This window comes from Saccostrea cucullata, unplaced genomic scaffold, assembly GCF_032062105.1.
Source record: "Saccostrea cucullata isolate Sc308-1 unplaced genomic scaffold, CSIRO_AGI_Scuc_v1 ctg280, whole genome shotgun sequence".
NCBI classification, from domain to species: domain Eukaryota; kingdom Metazoa; phylum Mollusca; class Bivalvia; order Ostreida; family Ostreidae; genus Saccostrea; species Saccostrea cuccullata.
In genome coordinates this window covers 173,569-199,350 of record NW_026924102.1, presented here as the reverse complement: position 1 = coordinate 199,350, position 25,782 = coordinate 173,569, and the positions used below count along the sequence as shown (strand labels likewise).

At 35.7% G+C, this 25,782-nt stretch overlaps 2 protein-coding genes across 2 annotated transcripts; both read left to right on the top strand.

Moving 5' to 3' along the window:
• The first annotated feature begins 280 nt into the window (after positions 1 to 280).
• Positions 281 to 15,602, top strand: LOC134265705 (microtubule-associated protein futsch-like). Its single transcript, XM_062747926.1, has 12 exons — positions 281 to 441; positions 3,509 to 3,562; positions 3,800 to 3,874; positions 4,078 to 4,166; positions 5,312 to 5,424; positions 5,533 to 6,349; positions 6,852 to 8,066; positions 8,427 to 8,543; positions 8,965 to 11,873; positions 13,825 to 14,485; positions 14,800 to 14,888; positions 15,498 to 15,602. The coding sequence occupies exons 1-12, from the start codon at positions 371 to 373 to the stop codon at positions 15,600 to 15,602; spliced, it is 6,315 nt and encodes a 2,104-aa protein (XP_062603910.1). The 5' UTR covers positions 281 to 370.
• A 638-nt stretch (positions 15,603 to 16,240) lies between these two features.
• On the top strand, positions 16,241 to 21,415 carry LOC134265711 (breast cancer type 1 susceptibility protein homolog). Its single transcript, XM_062747935.1, has 7 exons — positions 16,241 to 16,273; positions 16,690 to 17,399; positions 17,641 to 17,728; positions 18,129 to 18,253; positions 19,190 to 19,334; positions 20,404 to 20,556; positions 20,915 to 21,415. The coding sequence occupies exons 2-7, from the start codon at positions 16,752 to 16,754 to the stop codon at positions 21,046 to 21,048; spliced, it is 1,293 nt and encodes a 430-aa protein (XP_062603919.1). The 5' UTR covers positions 16,241 to 16,273; positions 16,690 to 16,751; the 3' UTR covers positions 21,049 to 21,415.
• The last annotated feature ends 4,367 nt before the right edge of the window (positions 21,416 to 25,782 follow it).

The following is a 25,782-nucleotide window of genomic DNA, read 5'->3' as shown; positions in this document are numbered from 1 at the left end:
CTCATTGTTTGTTTGTTTGTTTTAAATCAATCATCGTTATCTTTTTATTCATAAAAATATCAGCTTTTTAAAAACATAAATAAAAACTGCTCGGATTTGTATGATGGTATTGACGCAAAGTAGCTTTTAATGTTTATGTCCCTGCTTCTAGGTATTTGTTATTTTTCTTCATTCAATATGTCAAAGCGCAGAGGCCCGTGGAGTCTACTTTTATATCGTCCATACCCTCTTATGGTACGACTTATCTAGAATGCTCTCTAATGTTTGGAAACAAGGAAAGGCGCAAAAGCGGGAGATATGGGTTATGAAATCGAGAAATATTTCAGGGAATAACTGTTTTACTAAAAATAATTGACAGTTCTTTTTAAGAATGGATTCAAGAACAAAGTCTATCCAAGATATACTGGGTCTCATGCAGAAAAATTTAGAATGTTCCATTTGGTAAGAATTAAGCTATTTACAGCTCAAAGGTTGAAACGTAATTCTTTATAAAAAAAATTCTGAATTACCTCCTAAGTCTTAAGTAAGCAGCTACGCAAAGAAGCTTGATTTTGCTTTCTAAAAGAAAATTTTTCAGCAGATTGTGTATATTTAAAATACACAAATTTACGAACATGTCTGCATGTGACAAGATCAACAAATATTTGAACTACATGTGTATATAGTCATGATCAGGTCCAGTATAATCACTAGATTTAGTTACGTAGGTAGAATTACCTACGTAGCTTTATTTACCTACCTCAGATAGCTTTATTTAGCTATTTCAATGCAACTTTTCAGTTTTTCTTTTTATGAAAAAGAGACAAAGTCGCAATTCAATGACTATTAATATTTATACTAGGGAGGTTTTAAAAAAACAACCCAAAGAGAGATAGTTTATACATTGCAGCATTTGGACAATTTAGAGCAAAACATGTAATTCCATTGTTTGGATAACTGTCCTTTCTATTGTGTGCGGTGAGGCATGGCTGAGTATGATCACTTCACATTGTGCTGAATAATTACCGACCTATTATTATGTCAACCAGAACTGGACTTCTTTGTCATTACATTCCAGGAGTAACTGTTCTAACTGTCATACATAGCCCCAAAACTTTCAGAACTTTGATTGCAATTGCGCAGAAAAAGACATTTCTTCAAGAGTGATTTTTTCATGAATTGTTTTCAGATGAGTTCAAAGTTGAAAATGATCACTGCATCAAATTGGGATTTTTTGCACATCCCGAGAAAAATAATTTTTATAGATATAACAGGGATCGACACTAACTTTAAAACCATAGTTGTCAGCTGGGCTAGCCATTTCTAATTTCTACTAGCCCTGCTCATGTATTAGCTGTCCAACAACCGAAGGCTGGTGGCCGAGTCGCGAAGCGACGAGGGGGGGTAGGTGCGGGAGGGGGTTTCCCCTCCTGCTGGTGGGGGTACAGGAGGACTCCCCCGGGAAATTTTGAAAATAGAGATGCAAAATCCTGCATTCTGGCTGTATTTTGGGTAAAAATTATATGTCACTCTATGATTGTACCTAAGACATTTTTTCTATTCGAAAAATTCCAGATTTATAATCATTTAGGGTATTTTTGAATCACCTTTAAAGTTTACATTTTTACATTTTGATGATAAAACATTTTGAAAATAAATTTAACAATTATCAGGTATATATGCTGTGTGTAAATTATATTTAAATTATTTTCTTGATCTTAGTAAGTAATTGGTAAAATTTACTGTAGCCCTGCAGGGCTAGTTTAAAGACATGTTTGGTAGCCCGACCTCAGTATTCATTTGTCCCGGGCCAGCGGGCTAGCCCTGTATAACCCTGTATCAATTGATCTGGTAGCTAAATAAAGCTACTTCAGGTAGATAAATATAACTAAATCAAGCTAAGTAGGTAAATCAAGCTAAGTAGGTAAATCTAGTGATTGTACTAGACCTGATGATAGTGCTGATAATTTGAGGAAAGGTTGGAGCACTTAAAATCTAACACTTTTCGTCCAGCTGTGCCAGTCTATGCGAAAGTCACCGGACCGTCGGTTTTTACCGGTAAAATTTAGGTCGGGTCGGTAAAAAATTTCAGTATACAGGACCAAATGTCCGGTAAAAAATAAGGCCAAAAAAATCTAAATTATGAGGTACACATGGTCCAGTTCCCCACAAACATCCTTTATTTGACCAATTCAGCAGTAATACCTGATTAATTTTTATGTATTACAACCCTGTCATGATCGTTTTTATTCTAATTCGAATTTCCTCTGTCAGTGGTTAGAGATCTTTTGATAGCTCATACGTAGATTTAGTTGGGAAAATATTTAGATAGCTCATACGTAGATTCGGTTGGGATTTTTTTTTCAAATGATCATTGGACTTGAGTAACCATAATGATTTGTTTCAGGAAAAATAAATATGCATTGAAAGTGCAAATTAAATTTAAGAAAATATTTGATACAGTGTATGTTGTACAAGACAAATATGAAGGAAAAAATGCATGCAATTGTATAAATAGATACTTATAACAAAGGCAAACTATAAATAAAGTAAATTTGTCCATTTCACTCTGAATTTAATTAAGGAGAGAATTAACCCCATCCCACTTACCCTCTCAATCTGTGTCATCATGATCATAATGATGTATAGATTTTAAGGGAAAAAGTCGGTCTGGTAAGAAATTGTTTGGTCTGGTAAAAAATTTATTTTTACCAGACATTTGGTCCTGTAAAAATTTTTAACTTTCGCGTAGACTGCTGTGCATGAATTTATTGTCAAATCAGTAGATAATTTATGTTTTGTTGAGTAGTACAGTTGAAACTCATTATCTTGAACTGAATGGGACTGAATATCACAGGTAAAATCACTTGGGACTTCAGAGTCACTTTGACACAGTAATTTTTTGCCTCTCATTGGGAAAAGGTCCGATACCGTTCAATTGGGAAAAATAACATCGAAGAAGAACAACGAGAATTTTGTCTCATTTAATGAAATAAAACGTATTTTGCGCTTATTCCATCTTAATCACCTATAACTACGTATTTTAAAGAATAAGGAGGAAATACTTATTGATTCTTTTATCAGTGTCCCGTGTTTTCACATTTTCATGCTTTCATTTTGTCAAAATGTATGACACTACACTGTTTATACCACAGGTCCCGCCAAATTACCACTTTCTCTACTTTCGATTTAAGCGGAAGTGAAACAATTAGTCAACTTGTACAATGTTTCATTTAAAAAGAAATACGATGTCGTCGTAGTCTGTTGCTTCACAGTTGAATTGGGAATTTTTGGTTATAAAATTGGGAAATAGTAATGTTTCTGGCATTGGGAATGGTGCCGTTTTTCGGTACCAGTTATATGAGGAAAAAAACGCTGCGACGTATCTATGGTATTTGAGATATCAGTGTTCAAGATACATGTACCAAAGTTCAGCTGTAACTAGTTTTAGTACTCACCAGAGTACTAGACTACAGCACTGTACAGAACACACATTTATGAAGCTAACATTATTTATTCTAATTTTCAGCTTAGATTTGCTGACAAACCCAGTATCCACAAAGTGTGATCATCCATTTTGCAGGTAAATAAGTGTGATTTGCAATAAGCCCACTGACAAGATACTCTTTTTTCTGATCTAAACCATACCTTAGTTTAGTGCTCAGGGCTGTTTAGATATATATTTATTAGTTGTTAATGTTGTTTATAACTTTTGAATTTGATGCATACATTCTGTGTTTATTTGCAAGGAAAAAACTTGTGCAAATCAATATTGAAGTTAACATTGAAATACATGTATATCACTGGTTATATATTGTAGGTTTTGCATCACTGAATTCCTGAAGACAAAAACCTCCGTGCCTTGTCCACTTTGTAAATGCCCAATCACAAAACGGTTTGTCTACTTGAAACTATTGTATTTATTTGTTCACTGCTGATTTTACCTCATATGATGCCATATTTTGTTATACAGTCACATGTTTCTTTTTTTCTGTTTGTTTTTTTTTTGTTGTTGTTTTGATTTGGATTTACTAGAATTAAATGTAGGATTAATTCAGTCAGTAATGATATTGCATGGCCTTTGTTTCATTTTTGTAGAAGCCTAAATGATCGTCCCCAGCTGTCAAACATTGTGGAAAATGTCCGCCGGTTAATGGGGGCTTTCTCAAAAGACACTGGACAGAAATGTAGGTTGTGAACGTTATCTCTTATAGAGGGATGTTGTAGTAGTGTTGTAAAATCGGACAAATTTTACTATCGATTATCAAATTGAATCGGAAGAACACAATCGATTATATAATCAATATTTTGAATTATTAAAAAAGGTTAAATTTATTCATCCTGAGAAGTATTTTAAATAGTCATAAATAAAAACAATGTTAAACTCAATAAACTGATTTATTCATTTATTGAATACACATTTTCTGACTTGCATACATATACATGTACAATGTAATTTAGTCACACCAATTAATACATGTCCATGTTCATTTTTAAGAAAATGAGATTCGTTGTATTTCCTAAACAAATTAAAACTAAACCTATGAATTTGAATGTTCATTAAAATTTTGACAGCACGAGTAGAATTCCATGACATGTGACCGCGAACTTCAACTAACAATTGGCATACGACTTTTTACACAATTTACAAATAACCGTGTCCATCTGTAAATTATTTTTGCATGGAGGCCCATCGCCCTTTTTCCAAAAGCTAAAAAAATCCAAACTTTAGATTGTGTTTCACCAGGATATGGATATAATATGGCGTCAACCTCTTCACCATGCACGTTCGCCATTTTGTTTACCGTCGATTAGAGTGATGTCCCTTTGGTGAATAGAAAAGTAATCCTGCTCCGCTTGAAAAATATAGCGATCTATCGATGATAATATTTACAATCGATTGTCGCCGATCTGGGCCTTTAAACGACGATTTTTCAATAGTCGGCGACTATCGTAACAACACTATGTTGTAGACAATTCATATATAAAATTCATATACAAAACACTGTTTTCTGGATTTTAAATATTTTGGTAATTAAGATGAATGGTCAGTTCAATGAATTTTGAAACATACTGGCCATTTCTAGTCTGTCGTAAGATAATAATCACTTAAAATAATTTACTGAATCAAATTTAACTGATCAGTACATGCATGGAGCATCCACTTAAAAAAATTATTAATCTTGTGATCTTTGATACAGTAGTATAAAATTTGTATTCACACTTTTCTTAAGTTTGGATATTTTGTTGTTTTGTGCTAGGACTTTTAAAACAAGACATGCTCTAGTCTATGTAAATTTTAGATTACAGCGTATTATTTTATTTTTGTCAGGTTCCCCTCCCCGGGCCTCCTCCTCTGCCAATCTCCTGTCCTGTACCCCTGAGCAGCTGCCTCGCAAAGAGGCCAAGGGGACAAAAAGAAAAATCTCTGTTAGTGAAAAAAAGGTAAAAGCTTAAATAGTCTTATGATTTGATTTGTAAAATATGCTTGTAGACATGATAAATTGTACACTGATTAAATGATTGCTTCACAAATTTAATGATTCCAAACAGGGAACATCTGGGAAAAGTAATGTTCGGCAAAGCAAGAGGCGGAAATCGGACCTAACCTCAGAGGTCATGGAATCTACTCAAGATAACACAGAGACTGATGTTATAGATGAAACAAATAATGGTGTAGAAACAGACCAACATGTTGTTAATACAGCTTTAGACCACAGAATTAACAAAGAGAAAGAAAATCAAGAGGAATCAAAAAGTGATCTGATTCTGTCCTGTCTTAGATCTGGTGCTGGTGGAACTTTGTCAGAAAAAGGCGATCCATCATGCACCAACCCCAAAGCTCTAACTAAAGGTAACACAAAACCAGGGAATATGAATTTGAAAGGAAGAACTAAAAGTACTTCACATTTGTCAGGACCAGAGAAAGATGAAGAAATGGGTTTGTCTGGAAAAGCCAACCCCAAAGAATTAACTAAACAAAAGAAAGAGGTAGGAGATACAAATCTGAAATCAAGAGAAAAAAGAACTAGAAGTACTTCACTGGTGTCAGGACCAGAAGGAGAAAAAATGGCCAGAACAGCAGGAAACCTGAATTCTGAAAGACATCTCAGACACCAAAATAAAAAGAATTATAAAGAGGACAGTGATGAAATTGAATTTAGTGATGATGAACAAGTTCAAGGTCATTCTGAAAGTCAAGGTCATTCTGAACTTAGCTCCTTGCCAGAGAGTACGCCCCATGTTGCGACAGTGACTCGAACCTATGACAAACAGTTTGTCAGTCATAGAAATGTCAGGAGTGTATCCAAAGTGAAGGACTGGCTCACCAGTAATGATGTACATGGGAAAGTTCAAGGTGATTCGCAAGGTAAATATCATTAATATGTTTGTTTGGGGTTTTTTTATGACAGAGCACAGATTTGTAAATTGTCAGAAGTCAATGAGAGTTCAAAAATGCTATAATTTTAAGAAAAGGTGAAATTATGTATGTAAGATGTATGTGTAATATGTCCATGAACATAAGAAATGTATGTAACTGCTGAAATTTTGTATGTCTAAAGTACAAGCCCTTAAACATAAATAATGCATTTATTTTTTTTCTTTTTCTTTTTTATATTAGTTATGAAAGATATATACCAATTTTCTCATTTTACATTGCTTCATAATTATATGCACATTACACTTGTTTTTAAAAAAGAGGTTCAAATTATGAGTATACAATTGCAACTTTTATTTTATGTAGATAAAATTAATTTTCATAGAATGATATTGTTAATCACTTATTAATGTACATGTACATACATTATGTAACAGCTGGAAGTAAATTAATAGCCTTCATTGCTCCCTCACATTCTGTTTTTATTTTCAAGAGTCAGATAAAGTCCTACATGGAGGCAGCTTGGAACAGTCAAGTAATTCTGGAGATAATGGTGAGAATTTCATAGAGGACGAAGAAGAATTTGAGCTAGTGTCTTGTGATTCCAGTATACCAGAATCAGTTGTGGATAAGGAACATGCGGACACAAGTGACAAAAATCAGGGACATAGTGAAACTGCCTCAACTTCTCTCCCTCTCTGTTCAGATAACCTTCCTCCCACAAGCAAATCACAAACAGAAAAGGGGGGACAAGTGGCACACAAAATCTTCAAGACAACGAGAAACGATAAACATTTGGAAACTTCAGTTAAACAAACCAAAGGAAAATTTCTCTTCAAAAAAATTCAACCCAAGTCGGTATCGGGGATTGATCAAGGTATGGGAGTGAAGCCGCTCAAACCTAAAGATAGAGCTGTGATCACTCAGAAGGAGAGTTTGAAATTAAGGGAGCTGGATCTTAATACCTTTGGTAACGACTCGGATCCGTATGAGTTCAAGTCAAGCCAGGTCACTCCAGTCAAGCCAAAAGTCCAGAGGAGAAAGGCAAAGGCGAGAGATGACAAGAGAAAGGAAGGTCAGATCAGTGTAGAAGTTCAGAACATGTTGAGCAGGAAAAGTGGAAAATCTATTCTGAAAAAGGCAAATGGTGATGGCATGAAAGAGGGGATATGTGGAAGAGGAGGGGAGGAAGTTGCTGAAGAGAAGAAGAAGAAACTGTCACCAAAAGCTTTACAGAGGCAGAAAGATGAAGAAGAGGCTCTGAAGGAAATGAGAGACAAAATCAGTCAAGCGGAAAGTTATGACCTCATGACCTCTACACAGGAAGTGATTGATCACCTGACAGAGGAAGAAAATGGTGCAGAGGAAGAGCATGATGGTGTCTCAAAAAATAAAAAGATTGTTTCGTTTAATCAGGATGTGATCTTCATTAGTTCTCAGAATCAGAGAGTTAAAAGCCTGAAAGGGATGAGTGAATCTCCAAAGAATAGAAAGACTCGATCAAACAAGATAGAAAAGAATTTTACTGAAGAAGCAGGTGTAAGAACTTGTAAAAATGGAGGAGGGAACCAGGAAACTGAAAAAGTATTTAAGGAGGACTGTGAAACTGGTGTTCATCATAATGAAGAAAAGATGGAAGCACTGGGCATGTCTCAAAACTTGATTGATGAAATTTCTGAAAATGTTTTGTCATCAAAAGAAAATAAAGGTAAAAGATGCATAATACTCGTATTCTCACTTCAGAGCATACATTTATAATATATGTATTGTCTTTCCAGATATAAAATTGGTTTACAATTAGTTATAAGCTGTATTAAAATTTTGTAGTTATAAATTATATATTTTAAAGGCCCTATTTTAAATTATATGTTTCTTAATGTTAAAGTACAGTTTATCTTTCTGTTTTATATTGTATTTGAAGTGAAATATACCATTTTATTCTCTATTTTATACATTTTATAAGTGAACTTGTATCATGAAATTCTCAACTTGTCCAGTCACTTGGGCTTTCACTCGATTCACTCACTGTTGAGTTACTTGTTTCTTTCATTACCGGTATATGTTCTAGCTGGGAACCTAAAAGTTACTTCCCTTGAAGATGACGATAATGATGACGGAAATTCGTCCTCCACGACTGACCTTGACATTCAGCCAGGAGAGTCAGAGTTTGCAGTTCCTAATTTAGGTGGCCTTTATTTAACTTTTTTTTTTTAAAGCTCGCTGCATATAGTTTGCTGTTCCTAATTTAGGCCCTTTACTTTTATTTAGGCCTTCTTTAAAAAAAAAATTGCTTGCCCTCTCCAGACTCAGGATAAAATTATTGAGTCGGTAGGTGGGAAAATCTTTTTTTTTTTGTTTTAATCAACATATTTGTTGACGGGATAAGGGGAATAAAAAGTAAAAAAAAAAAAATATTGTGTCCTGGAATGTAAAAAAAAGTTTTGATTTGGGCCTTTTTTTTCAGTCAGGAGAGGGCAAGTTAAAGTTTTTAAAATGGCTTAGCATGATTTTCTGCATCAAAACCCTTATTGCCTTGATAATATTTGGCAAACGGAAAAAAAAATTGGGTTTTACCAAATTTTATAAATTGTGTATCTCTCTTCCAGATATTCAACCCAAAGAAATTCTGGAAAAACTGAGTTCTCAAGATATTATACCTAACAGTGTTGTGAATGAAAACAGGACAGGAAATTGTGACACTGAAATGGAAGTAGACGTAGTACCCAACAGTGAAGACCTCGGAAAAGACACAGGTGTTCCTAACTACAAAAGAAAATTGGGCAAAGAGGCAATGGCAAAGAACCCAACAAGGAACAAAGTTAAGGAAGGACGCAAACTCAATGATGACAATGTTAATTTAAATAAAGGGGATAGACAACAAAGATATACAATACAGGGATTAGAGGAATCATCAGGTTTGGCTGTTTTTGGCAGAGGGGAGAAGTTAGAGGGAGAAGGGAATTGTCAGAAGGTTGATGTTAAGGGTAGAGAGGCAGATGTCAACTCTGTAAATGTGGTGCCTGAGACGCCACTTATTGCCATTGACAGTGACGCATCTGTAACAGATGCCAGCAGCCAACCTCAAGAGAAGAAACTTGTCAGGAAAAATAGATTAAAGAAGAGCAGTAAAGAAAAGACCTGCAAGAAGAGTCCTGTGGCTACCAAATGTGAAGAGAGTCGCAAAAATGAAAAAGGCACTGACTTATCAACGAACAATACATCTACCACAGATAAAGAGATGAGTGAAAACATAGTTCCATCTTCTGTGGATCTGTGTTCCATGGATGTGGTCGTATTGGATCAACAAAGTGGAAAAGGTGGTTCAGGAAGTATTTCCACACATATATCAAGTGGAACACAGGATAACCAAACTTCTCTTGGAAGTAAGTTCAAAGAGTCTGAAAGTACATCTATACAACAGTCTAATGAGACACAAAATAGCCAAGCCTGTGCTGTGAGGAAGTTGAAAAACTCGAAGAAAAAGCGTGGTAAAAGGAAGGCTGTTCCCTTTGTCATTCAAGAGACTCCAGTATTAGAAGAGGCTAAAGAAACGGATGATGAAGTCACTGAATTGCCAAGGGAACAAAAACAGAACTCAGACATTGTCACAAATTCACAGCAGTCCTTTTCCAGTTTATGTAGCACCCAAGAAAGTGTCTCGATTTTGGCACCAGTCCATAAATCATTTGAAAAGGTTGTGAACAAAAAATCACCAGCTTCTTCAAAAGAAAATCTTAAGGCTGTGAACAGTACCAAAGGACAGGATCAGGATATTATTGAAATAAAATTGCAGGAAAATGAGGCAGATGATGTACAGGACAAGCCTTCATCTTGTGAAATTATCACAGAAGCAGAGGAATCACCTATTGTGATTACAGAGAGTAACCAGTCTTTGAGGAGCTCTTCTAACAAGTTAAGGAGACCAAAAAGGAAATGCTTCTCCCTAGGGAGCCCCGAGGAGGTTCCAAAGGGGAAATCCCAAGAAAGGAACAATTCCTTAAAAGTGGCTGATGTAGACTTGATTAAACAAGATAACAGCAAAAAAGAAGAGGTACTGACAGGGAGATGTGAAGAGGATTTGGAAATCATGGATATTGTGGCGCCTAAACAGAGAGTTCCTGAGAGTAATCTCATTGAGGTAAAGAGCAGTGGGGATGTAAAGAGTACTCCCACTGATGCTTTGATTCCAACCCAGCTCTCACTTAGAAGCATCAAGAAACAAGAGATGAAACTGAAGAAGCAGCAACAGAGTTCCCCAGAAGATGTTTTTCTGATGGACTCTGAACCGCTGGGATCCGGTTCGAGCTACCTGGATCTGGTTCAGAACCAGGAGGGCTTGCTGGAACTGGAGCTGGGAGACATGGACGGAGTTTGTGAGATAAATAACAGGGAAAGTCAGGTGGGGTCCAGTAGTGGAAGAGTAAGTGGAAAAGTGGAAGACTCTATGGATGGAGATTCTGAGCATGTGGAAAAATCAAGTAATGTTAAAGACTATAGAAAAGATAAGGTGGAACATATACAGTGTAGCGGCAGTGGTAATGATAGACCAATTGAGGACAGTGAAGGCAAGAACTCAGAAACTGTGACAACTGTACCTGATACTGAGGAAAATGAAGAAGAGCTTGTACCTAAAAGAAGATCAAGTTTAAGAAGTGCTAGAAGTGTTCCCTCTGACAGTCATGTTTCACAAATGGATGTAAAAATGAGAGATAAGAGAGACTCTTTGAAGAATTCTGATTCTCAGAAAAATTCTAATTCCAGTGGAAGTGATGTCAGTAATGCAGGCAGGAAGGCAGTGAGAGGTTTGGCAAGGAAACTGAGGCAGAAGAACTTGCATGATCCTCATATTATATCAGATGAATGTAAGGTTAAGATGTCAGATAAAGATGTATGTAATGGAGACCCATCAAACAGTTCTAAAGAAATCACCAGTACTTCAAAGAGAAAGGATGAGAAATTTGAGCATCAGCCAATGGAAGAACCTGTTTGTTTTAATGTGGTGCCAGAGACTATGGAGGTTGGTCTGGAAGATCTTGAAGATCAAATGGATGATGAGGTTACAGCCATACCAGAAACTGTGGAAGACAGTCTTCCATGTGAAGAGGAAGAATGTGATGGAGAGAAGGAGTCCAAGACAGAGGAAGATGAAGAGGAAGATACAGATATTACAGATGTGAAGACCACCAGGATTCAAGAAGAGTTAAAACCGGATGACAGTGAGAAAAGAAAAGAAAAAGGTTTAGAAAGGTCACTAGTTTCAGTAAAAGAAGATTCTCTAAGGATGGATGACATCCAAGAAGGAGAAGACAACAAGGTAAAGATGGATGATGTTGTTTCCAGTCCAGCACAGAGCAGCAGACAGGAGGATGGAAATGGAGGAACTGTTGGGGAGTCTGAAACGTTGACAAGAAAAGCGAGTTATATGGAGACTGCAGGAGACGACGAGCCTCTTTTTCATTCTCCAGAGAGTTCCCCTCTACCTGACATTCTGGAGGAAGAGTATGAACAGCAAAAGGTAAAAAAAGAATCATTAATGTACAATTTAAGAGCTGAGGATTTAATATTTTTAGCTCTACTGGTCAGAGACCAGAAGAGCTTATGCGATAGTAATGCGTCCGTCTTCCATCCGTCTGTCTGTCTGTCTGTAAACAATTTTTCAAAAGGCTACTCCTCCTACAGTTTTGGTCCGATTTCAATATAATTTAGCACACAAGTAGACTACACTAAGGTACATAATTCTGTGCATTGGTTTTTGATTTCGAGGAACGGTGTTGCCATGGTTACCAAAAATAGAAATTTCTGTGAAATTCTTTCAAAATGCTACTCCTCCTACAGTTTTGGTCCGATTTCAATATAACTTGGCACACAAGTAGACTACACTAAGATACATAATTCTGTGCATCAGTTTTTGATTTCGATGAACGGTGTTGCCATGGTTACTAAAAATAGAAATTTCTGTGAAATTCTTTCAAAATGCTACTCCTCCTACAGTTTTGGTCCAACTTCAATATAACTTGGCACACAAGTAGACTACACTAAGACACATAATTCTGTGCATCGGTTTTTGATTTCGATGAAGGGTGTTGCCATGGTTACTAAAAATAGAAATTTCTGTGAAATTCTTTCAAAATGCTACTCCTCCTATAGTTTTGGTCTGATTTCAAATTAACTTGGTACTGGTCAGATTATAACGTTCTTCCGTCCGCACAATTTTTCAAAAGGCTACTCCTCCTACAGTTTTGGTCCGATTTCAATATAACTTAATACACAAGTAGACTATACTAAGACACATAATTCTGTGCATCGGTTTTTGATTTTGATGAATGGTGTTGCCATGGTTACTAAAAATAGAAATTTCTGTGAAATTCTTTCAAAATGCTACTTCTCCTACAGTTTTGGTCCGATTTCAATATAATTTAGCACACAAGTAGACTACACTAAGATACATAACTCTGTGCATCGGTTTTTGATTTCGATGAAGGGTGTTGCCATGGTTACTAGAAATAGAAATTTCTGTGAAATTCTTTCAAAATGCTACTCCTCCTACAGTTTTGGTCCGATTTCAATATAATTTAGCACACAAGTAGACTACACTAAGATACATAATTCTGTGCATTGGTTTTTGATTTCGAGGAACGGTGTTGCCATGGTTACCAAAAATAGAAATTTCTGTGAAATTCTTTCAAAATGCTACTCCTCCTACAGTTTTGGTCCGATTTCAATATAACTTGGCACACAAGTAGACTACACTAAGATACATAATTCTGTGCATCAGTTTTTGATTTCATCGAACAGTGTTGTCATGGTTACTAAAAATAGAAATTTCTTTGAAATTCTTTCAAAATGCTACTCCTCCTACAGTATTGGTCTGATTTCAATATAACTTGGCACACAAGTAGACTACACTAAGATACATAATTCTGTGCATTGGTTTTTGATTTCGAGGAACGGTGTTGCCATGGTTACTAAAAATAGAAATTCCTTTAAAATTCTTTCAAAATGCTACATGTACTCCTTTTACAGTTTCCGTCTGATTTCAATATTACTTGGCACACAAGTAAACTCAACTAAGATACATAATTCTCTGCATCGGTTTTTGTTTTGATGAGTAGCGAGGATCATTTATCTATTTATTGCTGTTTTAAAGTTTCAAGTCGCAACTGCTACTTTTATCTTCCTTTGTTTTAAGTATAAACCAGTAGAGCTACAGTCTCGACAGAGACTTCTGGTTTTAGATTGCAATTATTTCTACTGGTAAGGGTTTTGTAAAAAAAAAAAAAAAAAAAAAAAAAAAAAATTGAACTAGGCCTCTGCTGTTTTGTGAATGAATTTTGATGAAGGTTAGATTGATCAATCCAAAATATAACTTTTTTTGTACAATGTTTATTCCTACATAGAGAAAACTACTCATTGAAATATAAACTGTGAACCTTATATATATCAGTCAGTTTTTTCCTCCTTAATAGGAAAGACCATCTGGATGTGTCATCAAGTCCTTAAAAGAAGCCGTTCCACAAAAGGAAGAGGATTCCTATGATAGTTATTCCAGTGGTTTTGAGCTGCTCTCTGAGGACATAATAAAGCCAGAGGACATGGGCCCTGAGGATAGTCCTCAGAAGGCTAGTGTAGATTTTGTGCAAGTTTGGGAGGGAAAAGTACCGTCATATCAGCGGGATACAAAATCAAAAAGAATGGGAATCCATGCCAAGAAGAGGAGTGAGGAAGATGAAATTATGAAGAACTTTGTTGAACTTAGTGATGATGAAAATGATGATGTGTTGATTCATAGACGGAGAAAGGCAAAGAAGAAGGTTGTGATATCTGATGATGATGACAGTGATGTTGAGTTGACTCAAAGACAGACAAAGAAGGTTGTGTTATCTGATGATGATGATGACAGTGCTGATGAATTGACTCAAAGACAGACAAAGAAGAAGGTTGTGATATCTGATGATGATGATGATGATGATGATGATGATGATGACAATGATAATGAAGAGAAGGAAAGTATTGGAAGGAAGAAGAAAAAGACAGCTGTGATAATATCAGATGATGAGGAAGAAAATGATGTGACAGAGGACAAGAAATCTAAACCGTCCATTAATTTGAATGATGAGGATGATTCTGGTAGTATGACTTGTAATTTCGATTTGATCATTCTAAAAATACTTTCCATTAACCTAGATAAATTACTGTGGAATTATTTTAGGGGGGGGGTTCAATGATTGTGGGTAAACAAACTTTAATTTGTTTATGGAGACTAAAGTATGGATAACTTGATTTAATGAATCAATACGTTTACAAAATAAACAATTCAATTCATATGTAAATTCATAGTTAAGGGTGACCCATGAAATCCACAAACATTTACCCCCCAACAAACATTGACAATTCCACAGTATTTACTGAACACATAATTTTTGAATTGTTTATTGCTGTAGATTCTTCACAAGAGAGCCTTGTAAGTCGCCAGATGAACCTGACCTCATCTTCAGCCTTCTCCAGCCAGAGTGAGGGCTACAACACTCAGGTAAAAACACGTTATTTCTGTAATACTCAGGTATAAACTCACAAATTCTACAATACTCAGGTATAAACTCACAAATTCTGCAATACTCAGGTATAAACTCAAGAGTTCTACAATACTCAGGTATAAACTCACGAATTCTAAAATACTCAGGTATAAATTCACGAATTCTACAATATTCAGGTAAAAACTCACAATTTCTACAACACTCAGGTATAAACTCATGATATCTACATCACTCAGGTATAAACTCATGATATCTACAACACTCAGGTATAAACTCACGAGTCACGATATCTACAACACTCAGGTATACATGTAAACTCACAGTATCAAAAACAGGTTCAGTTTCTTGTTAAAGCAAAGAAATTTTGTCTAAAGTAATTTGAAAAATTTATTATCAAGATGTGCCATACACTTGTATATAACAAATTATGTTGCTATTAAAGTCTGTTATGCTTTTAACTTAGGTTAGGTAGTGTACATGTATATTGGAATTCAAAATCACTTAGCTGGTGTGTGAACAAAGACTGCCATAGCTTAATGTAAAAAAAAAAAATATGGAGATTATATAAAAATGTAATTTCTACCTACTCTATATATTTAATGTAGAATCAGATCTTGCTACAACAAGAATTGGAAAGAATGAAGAAAGAAATGGCTGAAATTGAATCACGGATATCTAAAGGAAACCAAAGTAAAAACCTCAAAGAGTAAGTTGAGGATATTTATGAAAAATATTTACCTTGTGAAAAAAAAATGCTGTTCAGTGTTGATAACTTAATTTTTGATATCATGGTTATTCTTTACAAGACTGATGTTTGGTATTTTAATAGCAGACAAAATTTTCACTAATTTGGTTAATTCTGGTTATTTCTCTGCACAATCAATAATAATAGAATTTTTATGCAAGAATGGAATTTTCGCAAGCAGGCCGTCTCATATAATTAACCAAATTATTACCTTTCTCATGAATGAATAGTGATTTCAGTATTAAAAAATCATGATGAGGAGTAAGTGAAATGAAGGTTCTACCATGCATCCTTTTCTTATTTCAATTATATTTATTTATCCTCCATTTTGGAAATCCTTGTTAACAATTTCAAAAAGTCACTTCCGGTTTTGGTTAACTTTTAAAAAATGTCAATGTTTTGATTTTATTTTTTGTGCACATCGGTTTTTGCTTTTCTGTTTCTCTATTCAAAATGGTGCTATATAGGGGTCAAAAATTAGAATGCTTAAAGGAGCCAAAAATTACTCATATTTTGCTTTTTATCTTCTAAACTAAAAATATTTTGTTAAAATATATAGAACATAATTTGTGCAAAATTCATATGATATGTCAAATTAAGAGGCAGCTGAGGAGCCATATTCAGAATATTTAAGAGGTGATGACAAGACATTTTTGCCGTTTTTGACAAGTTTTTGGGTAACATATGGCATTTTTTCCGTGCGCAAGGCTTTAGAGGATTCAAAGCATTTTTTGGCGTTATTTCTCATTTTTGTTAAATTGTATATCACTAAAAATTAATTGCATTTTATTTGTAATAGCTTCTTTTGTGAGCATTTTAAAATCTTTTAAATTACTTATCCCTAAAATCAAAATACCAATTTTTATGGAGAAATCGCTTAATTTTTGTCTCGCAAAAAATTTCTTCTTCTACAGTATTATAAACCAACTTTTATTCGTGCATGACAAATATTTGTGACTTTACCAACCTAATATAGGTCTTAAACTTGTTAGAAGTAAGATAATATATATCAGAGATAGCAAGAGTAATAATGCAAATTTTTGAATTTGTAGAATTACAAACTGAAGAATCTGAAGGGGATTCTGTTCAACAATCCCAGAATACTGTGTCCAAAATGGCTGATGACATTGAAGGCTGTGACTCGGATGACAGCAGTGACCTATTTCTCAGTCCTGCCCCTCCCTCCCCACCCCCTAATGATCCCCGCCCTCTATCTACAGCGGGGGTGGATCTCACTGAAAATTTCAAAGAAACTGAAGAATTCCTGAAAGAGCTCCGAAGTGAGGAGAAAACATCTGAAGGGAAATTCATTACAGAAGAAAATTGTGAAGAGAGATTGTCGGAAGAGGGTGAGGCGAAGGGAAGGAGTGAAAATGAGGCCGGGGATATCATAAGATCCAATCAGAAATCAAAGAATTCGGGTATAAACTCCAAGAGGGACAATTTGACTGATATCAAAGAACCATCAGTGATACAGGAATCTCCTCAAAGCCAAAAACCTGGTAAAACTTCCATGGCTAGATTAAAAGACCTCTACCATTCTACTCCAGTATCCAAAATCAAGAAACCTCAAGGGGGACGAAAAAATACTCTTTCATTCCTGTCTCCAGTCCTGACTCCCAGGGAACTTCTTGGAACACCCCAAACTGAAGTCTACACAGCCCCCAGTGTAAACGTTCCGAGCCCAGCGGTACAAAGATCACCTAAAGAGGACCATCAGAGTAAAGTCTTCATAGCCTCAGGACTTCCTCTCGGTCAGCTGGTATGTAAATAAACATTTTCATATCTAGCTTGTAACACAAGATTTGATTGGTTAGCAAGTCGAGTGTAAATTTCTGTACACCTGACTTTAGCCGTGGGTAAATTTCATGATGCAGAATGCATAGTTTTTCTATGATAAAAAGCAAATAACATAACATCATGATGCATTTTAAAACAAAGTTAATCTTATTGATAGATTGAAACACAGTTATTTGACATTATGTTTATTATTTTTTCTTCAGAATGAGCTTCGTCGATTGGTCCAGAGTCATGACTGTAAATTTCACCCCAAGTTTTCTCCCTACACCACTCATCTCATAGTGAAAACAGGTATATTTATGTATTTTATCAATATAACTCTTATAGTAAATAACTCTTGTAGTCAGTACATCTCACATACACTTCATTATCATAGGGAATTTATCAATTCATGTAAAAATTGATTTTTAGCAAGATAGCGTAGATTTGAATTAGTGCTTACTGGATGTGCTTTATATGAATATATGTAAATAAGACCATACATGTTAACCTATTGTGATGAAAAATAGGGAGATTCAGACCTCAAAAACGGTGGCATTGTGTGTGCGTTGTTTTATGACTTTGATTTATGAAGATATATTTCATGCAATGATGTATGTCTTATTAAGACAGCCAAATGCTTAATACAGTATATATAGATTTTTATGAATGTAAGTCCTGTAATCTTTGATTTTATTTTCTGTCCTTGTAGTCCCCCCGGGGAGTCGGATGTGTGAGAGGACCCTCAAGTTTTTCCAGGCCCTGGCCTATAAGTGCTGGATCCTGGATTACCAGTGGGTGACAGACAGTGTGGCCAAGGGGAGGCTACTGGAAGAGGTATGTTTTCATGATTAAAAAGGTCATGTTAGACCATATTAAAAATATTCCTAGATTCTCATCCCCGCCCGCTCCAATTTTTTACCCCCACCTCGACTTTTTTATTTCTGTTTTTCTTCGTCTTAATTCTGATTGGGATCAGTATTCAACTTCCACTCAACTTCTGTTTTAAATCCCGCAAATGTCAGCATGATTTTGACAGCTGAGATGGTAATTGCTGCAATATGTATTAAACAAGGGTCATTGGTTGTGAAAGATTGGTGATGATGTGAAGAGATCAATGGATCACTACTGTGACTTTTATTCGGGTATTATAGATAAATCTGCACTGATTGACCAGGTCAATAAAAAATCTGCAAAATGGAAAAGTTAAAAAATATAAAATAAAAGCCGCCCGCCTGCCTCAATTTCTCAAAAAATTCGGATGAGAATCTAGGAATTTTATTTCATGGCCTTATGTGTTGGTGCTTAAAAATACTGTATAAAAGAAAAAATGTATAAATGAAATAGTTAATTTGTGTGAGGGTTTTTAAAATTTATGATGGTTTGGAGGCATGACAAGACTCATGAATTCATGTTCACCATAAAATGTAAAATTTTGTATGCATTGTGTATACACCTACTCAACACTTCAAAAACTGTGAAATAAAATCCCCCAAGCCAGAATCTTTTCTTCAAACCTTGAATATTTGAACCCATGAATATATGTGATTTCACAGTAAATTGTCTTAAACATGTTAAAGATTGTATGTAATTTCTCACAGAATGCTGGCTGCCTTTAGATCTCTAGACTGTTTATCAAGAAACTTGAAAACTTTTCTTAATGCCTCATTTTCCCCTAACCATTACTATGTGATAATAAAGGAAGAAATACACAGTTACCAAGTTGAACATAACTATGTAATAATTTACATTGTGTGTGTTTATAATCCACAGGGTCCGTATGAAATCAGTGGAGATACCGTGACGAATGAGCATCACTACGGACCACGGAAATCCAGGACCCAGAGTCCCACTGATCCAGGGATTCTGAATGGAATCCAGTTCCACATCATCGGATCCAGCCAAGGACTTAGTTCAGGTACATATAAAAACAAGGAAGTTGCTAGTCAGCTTTTGTAATTATGTATACATATACATAACTTTGGTACCTCTAGCACTGATATCTTACTAATATTTAGAAGTCCCAATCACTTATCATGCCTCAATCCCTTTGAAGAAGTGAGGGCATATTGCTTTGCTGCTGTGAGTCAGTCTGCCTGTCTGTTTACCAACAGTTTCCATTCATTTTCTTTCCAGAGGTTGCAAATACTGAAATGAAATTTGGTATTCAGATTTATCAAAAGAATATCTACTAGGTCAAGTTCTGTTTTAAATCTGATTGAGCAAATTTTGACAGAGTTATGCCCCTTGTCCGGATGGAGAGGGGGAGAAGGGCATAAGTGTTTCACAAACATCTCTTTTCATCAATGTTTCACCCCCGATATCTTGAATCCTCAGATATCTCAATTTTTTTCTTGGTGTCATCTAGTTGAATTTAAGGTCAAGATCTAGTAAATGACTTTAGAAAAATGTTTCAGTGATAAATCCATTATGACGTCATAATCACTTTCAACTTTCTTTTTCCCGTACTTTACGGCTGTAATAGAATTATGTAGAAAATAAACTATTTCATGGAATTCAATTTGAAATCACTTGAACAGTAGTCCCGATACCTATCTTAAATTTGACATTATTTTAAAGCACAGACTAAGAACATACAAATTTCCGTTTTCTGAAAAACTGTAGGCAATCTGGATATTTTCTTTGTCTGATATGGAAAAAACTCCCATTTTCAACACTAGTTTTCTTTATTTTTCATTGAAAATGACAGTATAAAATATGGTTTTTCATCTTGTTTTTCTACAAATTATGCCCCGAAACACCTATTTTGACCAAGCTAATGTTATAAAGCTTCATTAACGGAATTAATTTCTTAAATTTGAAAAATCTGTAGGCACCCTTCATTTACTAGATCTTGACCTTAACAAGGTTTTACCAAATTTTTTCAAAACATATTATTACATTCTCTTGAGGTGTAGATGATGCAAAAGACCTGGAAAAAAAATTTGAGGCAATATTAGATAATTGTTAACTTTTCCGTGTTTTAGATGACATAAGGGACCTGATAGAGACTTGTGGGGGATGTGTCATCCAGGAGCCCGAGGAATTCGACCGTGACGGTCTCTGTATAATCATCACATGTGCTGCCCTAGAGGACAGTCAGGAAACTGCCCCCTCACAGGAAGTCATCCTGTTTAATCGTAAGTCGTGTTGTCCTTAATATTGTTATCATTTCATGTCATCTTTCTAACAAAAATTTAAAGGTAATATTTTCAGACAAAAAGTATCTAGTGTGGTTTTTCATTTAGTATGAACTTCTTTCAAGTCGTAGCCTTTTATATCTTCATAATCTATAATTATGCACAATGTAATTGAAGTCTGAAAAAAAAGCTGTTTACTGTAAAGAAGTTTTGTTTTAAATTTTTATTTCAATCCTTTGTTTGTTTGTAGGGCTGTAAGTTGTTTGTTTGTTTGTAGGGGCTGTAGTTTGTTTGTAAAGCTGTAGTTTGTTTGTGGGGTTGTAGTTTATTTGTACGACTGTAGTTTGTTTGTTTGTAGGGCTGTACAGAAGATATGGAGCTGTGACGGTTTCCAGAGAATGGTTGTTGGACTCTCTGACTGTATATAACCTACAACCACTCAGTGAATATGTTCTAACCTCAGTCAAAGGAATGGTCATTCCCTCCGTGTGATGGTCAGTGATTGGTCAGTTTGACTGTGTGATGGTCAGTGGTCATTCCCTCTGTGTGATGGTCAGTGATTGGTCATTCTGACTATGTAATGGTCAGTGATTGGTCACTCTAACTGTGTGAGGGTCAGTGATTGGTCATTCTAACTGTGTGATGGTCAGTGATTGGTCATTCCTTCTTTGTGATGACCAGCATTAAGGAACTAAAAACTGGCATGTGTAAAGGAAAAAAGTTCTTTCAGCTGTAAGTTGACAGAAATTGACAGTCTTTCCTTTGTAAAAGATAATGGTCAGCCCACCTCATATTTGTCAATGTAGAGGAAAATCTGGACCACTGTTTAAGCAACAGGGTCATTCCTTTAATGTGCATCATTATGTAACTAGTGGGAGCATCTAATACTTATGGAATCCGGATAGGGCCACGCAGTTCACTATCGCATCATCGCACCATCGAGGTTTAGGTCGATAGTGCGATGAAGAGATAATGCGATGACGATGAGGCGATGGTGCGATAGCGATGAAGTGATGGTGCGATAGCGCGATGACGATGATGCTATGGCGCGACAATGCGATGATGCGATGCGACGCGATGGTACGATGACGCGATGGTGCGATAGTGATGACACGATGATGCGATGACGATGGTGCGATAGTACGATGACGATGAAGCGATATTCACTATCGCTCAATCGTGTTATCGCACCATCGCCATCGCATTATCGCGCCATAGCATCATCGTCATCGCGCTATCGCATCATCGCTTCATCGTTATCGCACCACCGTTTCATCGTTATCGCGCCATCGCATTATCGCGCCATCGACCTTTAAGTTGATGCTCGATGGTGCGATAGTGAAGTGCGTGGCCCTATCCGGATTCCATAAATACTATCAATATTTAGTAGAATTTTTTTTACACTGTATATTGCCAAAGGTACAATGTACAATTTTTATACCAGTCTAAATTGCTTGGTTCATGTATGTTATTTTTGCTTTTAAATACACGTGAAATATATTTATTGTAGTTAGAAGCTGAAAAATAAGTTGTTTTGAATCATTATACAATAATTTGTTGTCTCAATTGATTATGATTTTTATATTTCTTCCTGTGTATTTTCTATTGCATCACTAATGACAAGGGGAAAGGGGGGATAGAAAACAACTGACTTTAAGAAAACTATGTCCTATTGTCCTATCATAATCCTTGGAAGATTTTTCAGTGCATATATAAAGTTTGATATAGACTTTGATTGAAATATATGGAGATATATGAATGAGGAACCTTATAAACTATTGGTGTCTATGAACTTTTTTTTTATCCTTTTCTTTAATTGAATATTATTTTAAGTACACAATTTTTTGTATGATTTGTGAAATAATAATTTCTTATCCTTATGTTGGATATTTTGGGGGGGGGGGGGCTCCAGTGTGTGTAACTCGTACATGGAGACTTTTTTGGTTAATGATTTATTTTGGGATAAGATGTGTCATTGTCCTTGTTTTTGAATTTTATTTATATTGAATCATAAATTCATATTAATTTCATAATTTTTAAAAGTAAAATGTGCTTTTGTTGTCAAATCTTGGATGAATAGTAAATTTAATCATTGATTCAGAATATTCCAAGGTTGTTATTGTTAAAGATAAATAAAGAAAATGAATCTTAATTTCTACACACTCTTTCTAGCTCTCCACCAACAAGTGGTTGTGTCATATGCATTTCAGTTCATTGATTTCTGTTAATTAATATAAAAGAGCATGCTCTAAGTTGGAGCAGTTTCTTAAATGAGGCAAGCTATTGACAAACAAGTTGATGAAACAAAGTATCAACTGTCTTCTTTCAAGTCACAATTTTGCAAAATCTATGGTCGATACAATGATCTTGTCAGTATTACAATACAATCTATTATGAAGTCGATTGATGAACAGTGTTTCTATTACTAATCATAAGGTCATTATTTACACACGGTATTGCCTATGATGTTTTTGTTTTCTCCATCATGACACGGAACACACGGCAGATGTGACTTGTCTAAAGGGGATGCTCACTCCTCCATGGCACCTGATCTCATCTCTAATGTTAGAGGTCTGGCTTGCCCTGTTTCCGATTTGTGTATTTTTTAAATGGACTTTTTAACTTTAATATGGTTCTTCATCTCCTGTTTTTTCTCTTTTTATTCATAAATAACATCAGTGTATAAATCACATGTCATTTTTATTAGATTGTTTAAAGTGGATTACTTCAAACATAGCCGCTAAGGAAATGCTCTATTATTTCTGATTTAATGTTACTTTTACATCTGTCGAATTCGATGGATATTAATTGACATTTTTTTTTATTCTGCAAAACTCAATTAGTCTGAAGCAAGAATTACTATCATATACAACCTGTACTGTTCTATTTATAGAAAATGACAAATGCTCTTAGACTTACTTTAAGAGATGGAAATAAATTTTCAAGATGGCCTATCTGAACTAAAGCTTCATTAGTATTAATATTCTACCATCAATGTATACCCACTTAAGAATTTAAGTTCCCCATTCAGCACGTTGATAGCTTGTCATTATAGAGCGTAAATAATTATTGTTCTTAATATCCATAAAAACACTATCAGATTCATGTATTATTACTATTTCCGAGGGGAGAGCTTTATTAATGCTTAAGGACAATTTGTAAACAAACAAATAAAAAAAGATTATATTCCGTACGGATAAATCCGTGAGTAATTTTTCGTTAAACCAACCCTTTGATCTGATATTTCTTGTTAAGCAGAGTGTTCTTGCATGAACTCAGTTGTCTTATAGAAAGACTTGGGGGCGTAGATCGGTGAATTAACAGATAATTCAGAATAATAATTGTTCTGAATGAATTATTAGCTCACCTGAGCCGAAGGCTCAAGTGAGCTTTTCTGATCAAAATTTGTCCGTTGTCTGTCGTCGTTGTCGTTGTCGTTGTTGTCGTCGTAAACTTTTCACATTTTCATCTTCTTCTCAAGAACCACTGGGCCAATTTCAACCAAACTTGGCACAAAGTATCCTTGGGTGAAGGGGATTCAAGTTTGTTCAAATGAAGGGCCACGCCCTTTTCCAAGGGGAGATAATCATGAATTTGTTAAAAATTAATGGCATTTTTAAAAAATCTTCTTCTCCAGAACCGCTGGGCCAGGAAAGATGAAACTCATGTGGAAGCATCCTCAGGTAGTGTAGATTCAATTTTGTTCAATTCATGACCCCCGGGGCAAGGGTGGGGCCAAAATGGCCGACCCAAGTTTTACATAGGAATATATAGGAAAATCTTTAAAAATCTTCTTCTCCAGAACCACTGGGCTAGGAAAGATTAAACTCATGTGGAAGCATCCTCAGGTAGTGAAGATTAAAGTTTGTTCAAATCATGACCCCCGGGGCAAGGGTGGGGCCAAAATGGCCGACCCAAGTTTTACATAGGAATATATAAGAAAAATCTTTAAAAATCTTCTTCTCCAGAACCACTGGGCCAGGAATGATGAAACTCATGTGGAAGCATCCTTAGGTAGTGTAGATTCAAGTTTGTTCAAATCATGACCCCCGGGCAAAGATGGGGCCAAAATGGCCGACCCTAGTTTTACATAGGAATATATAAGAAAAATCTTTAAAAATCTTCTTCTCAAGAACCACTAGGACAGGAAAGATAAAACGCATGTGGAATCATCTTCAGGTAGTGTAGATTCAAGTTTGTTCAAATCATGACCCCTGGGGCAAGGATGGGGCCAAAATGGCCGACCCTAGTTTTACATAGGAATATATAAGAAAAATCTTTAAAAATCTTCTTCTCCAGAATCACTGGGCTAGGAAAGATGAAACTCATGTGAAAGCATCCTCAGGTATTGTAAATTCAAGTTTGTACAAATCATGACCCCTGGGGCAAGGGTGGGGCCAAAATGGCCGACCCAAGTTTTACATAGGAATATATAGGAAAAATCTTTAAAAATCTTCTTCTCCAGAACCACTGGGCTAGGAAAGATGAAACTCATGTGGAATCATCCTCAGGTAGTGTAGATTCAAGTTTGTTCAAATCATGACCCCCGGGGCAAGGGTGGGGCCAAAATGGCCGACCCAAGTTTTACATAGGAATATATAAGAAAAATCTTTAAAAATCTTCTTCTCAAGAACCACAAGGACAGGAAAGATTAAACTCATGTGGAATCATCTTCAGGTAGTGCAGATTCAAGTTTGTTCAAATCATGACCCCCGGGGCAAGGATGGGGCCAAAATGGCCGACCCAAGTTTTTCATAGGAATATATAGGAAAAATCTTTAAAAATCTTCTCCTCCAGAACCACTGGGCCAGGAAAGATGAAACTCATGTGGAATCATCCTCAGGTAGTGTAGATTCAAGTTTGTTCAAATCATGATCCCCGGCCCTGGGGATAGGGTAGGGCCAAAATGGCCGACCCAAGTTTTACATAGGAATATGTAGTAAAAATCTTTAAAAATCTTCTTCTCCAGAACTACTGGGCCAGGAAAGATGAAACTCATGTGGAATCATCCTCAGGTAGTGTAGATTCAAGTTTGTTCAAATCATGACCCCTGGGGCAAGGGTGGGGCCACAATGGCCGACCCTAGTTTTACATAGGAATATATAGAAAAAATCTTTAAAAATCTTCTTCTCCAGAACCACTGGGCCATGAAAGATGAAACTCATGTGGAATCATCCTTAGGTAGTGTAGATTCAAGTTTGTTCAAATCATGACCCCCGGGGCAAG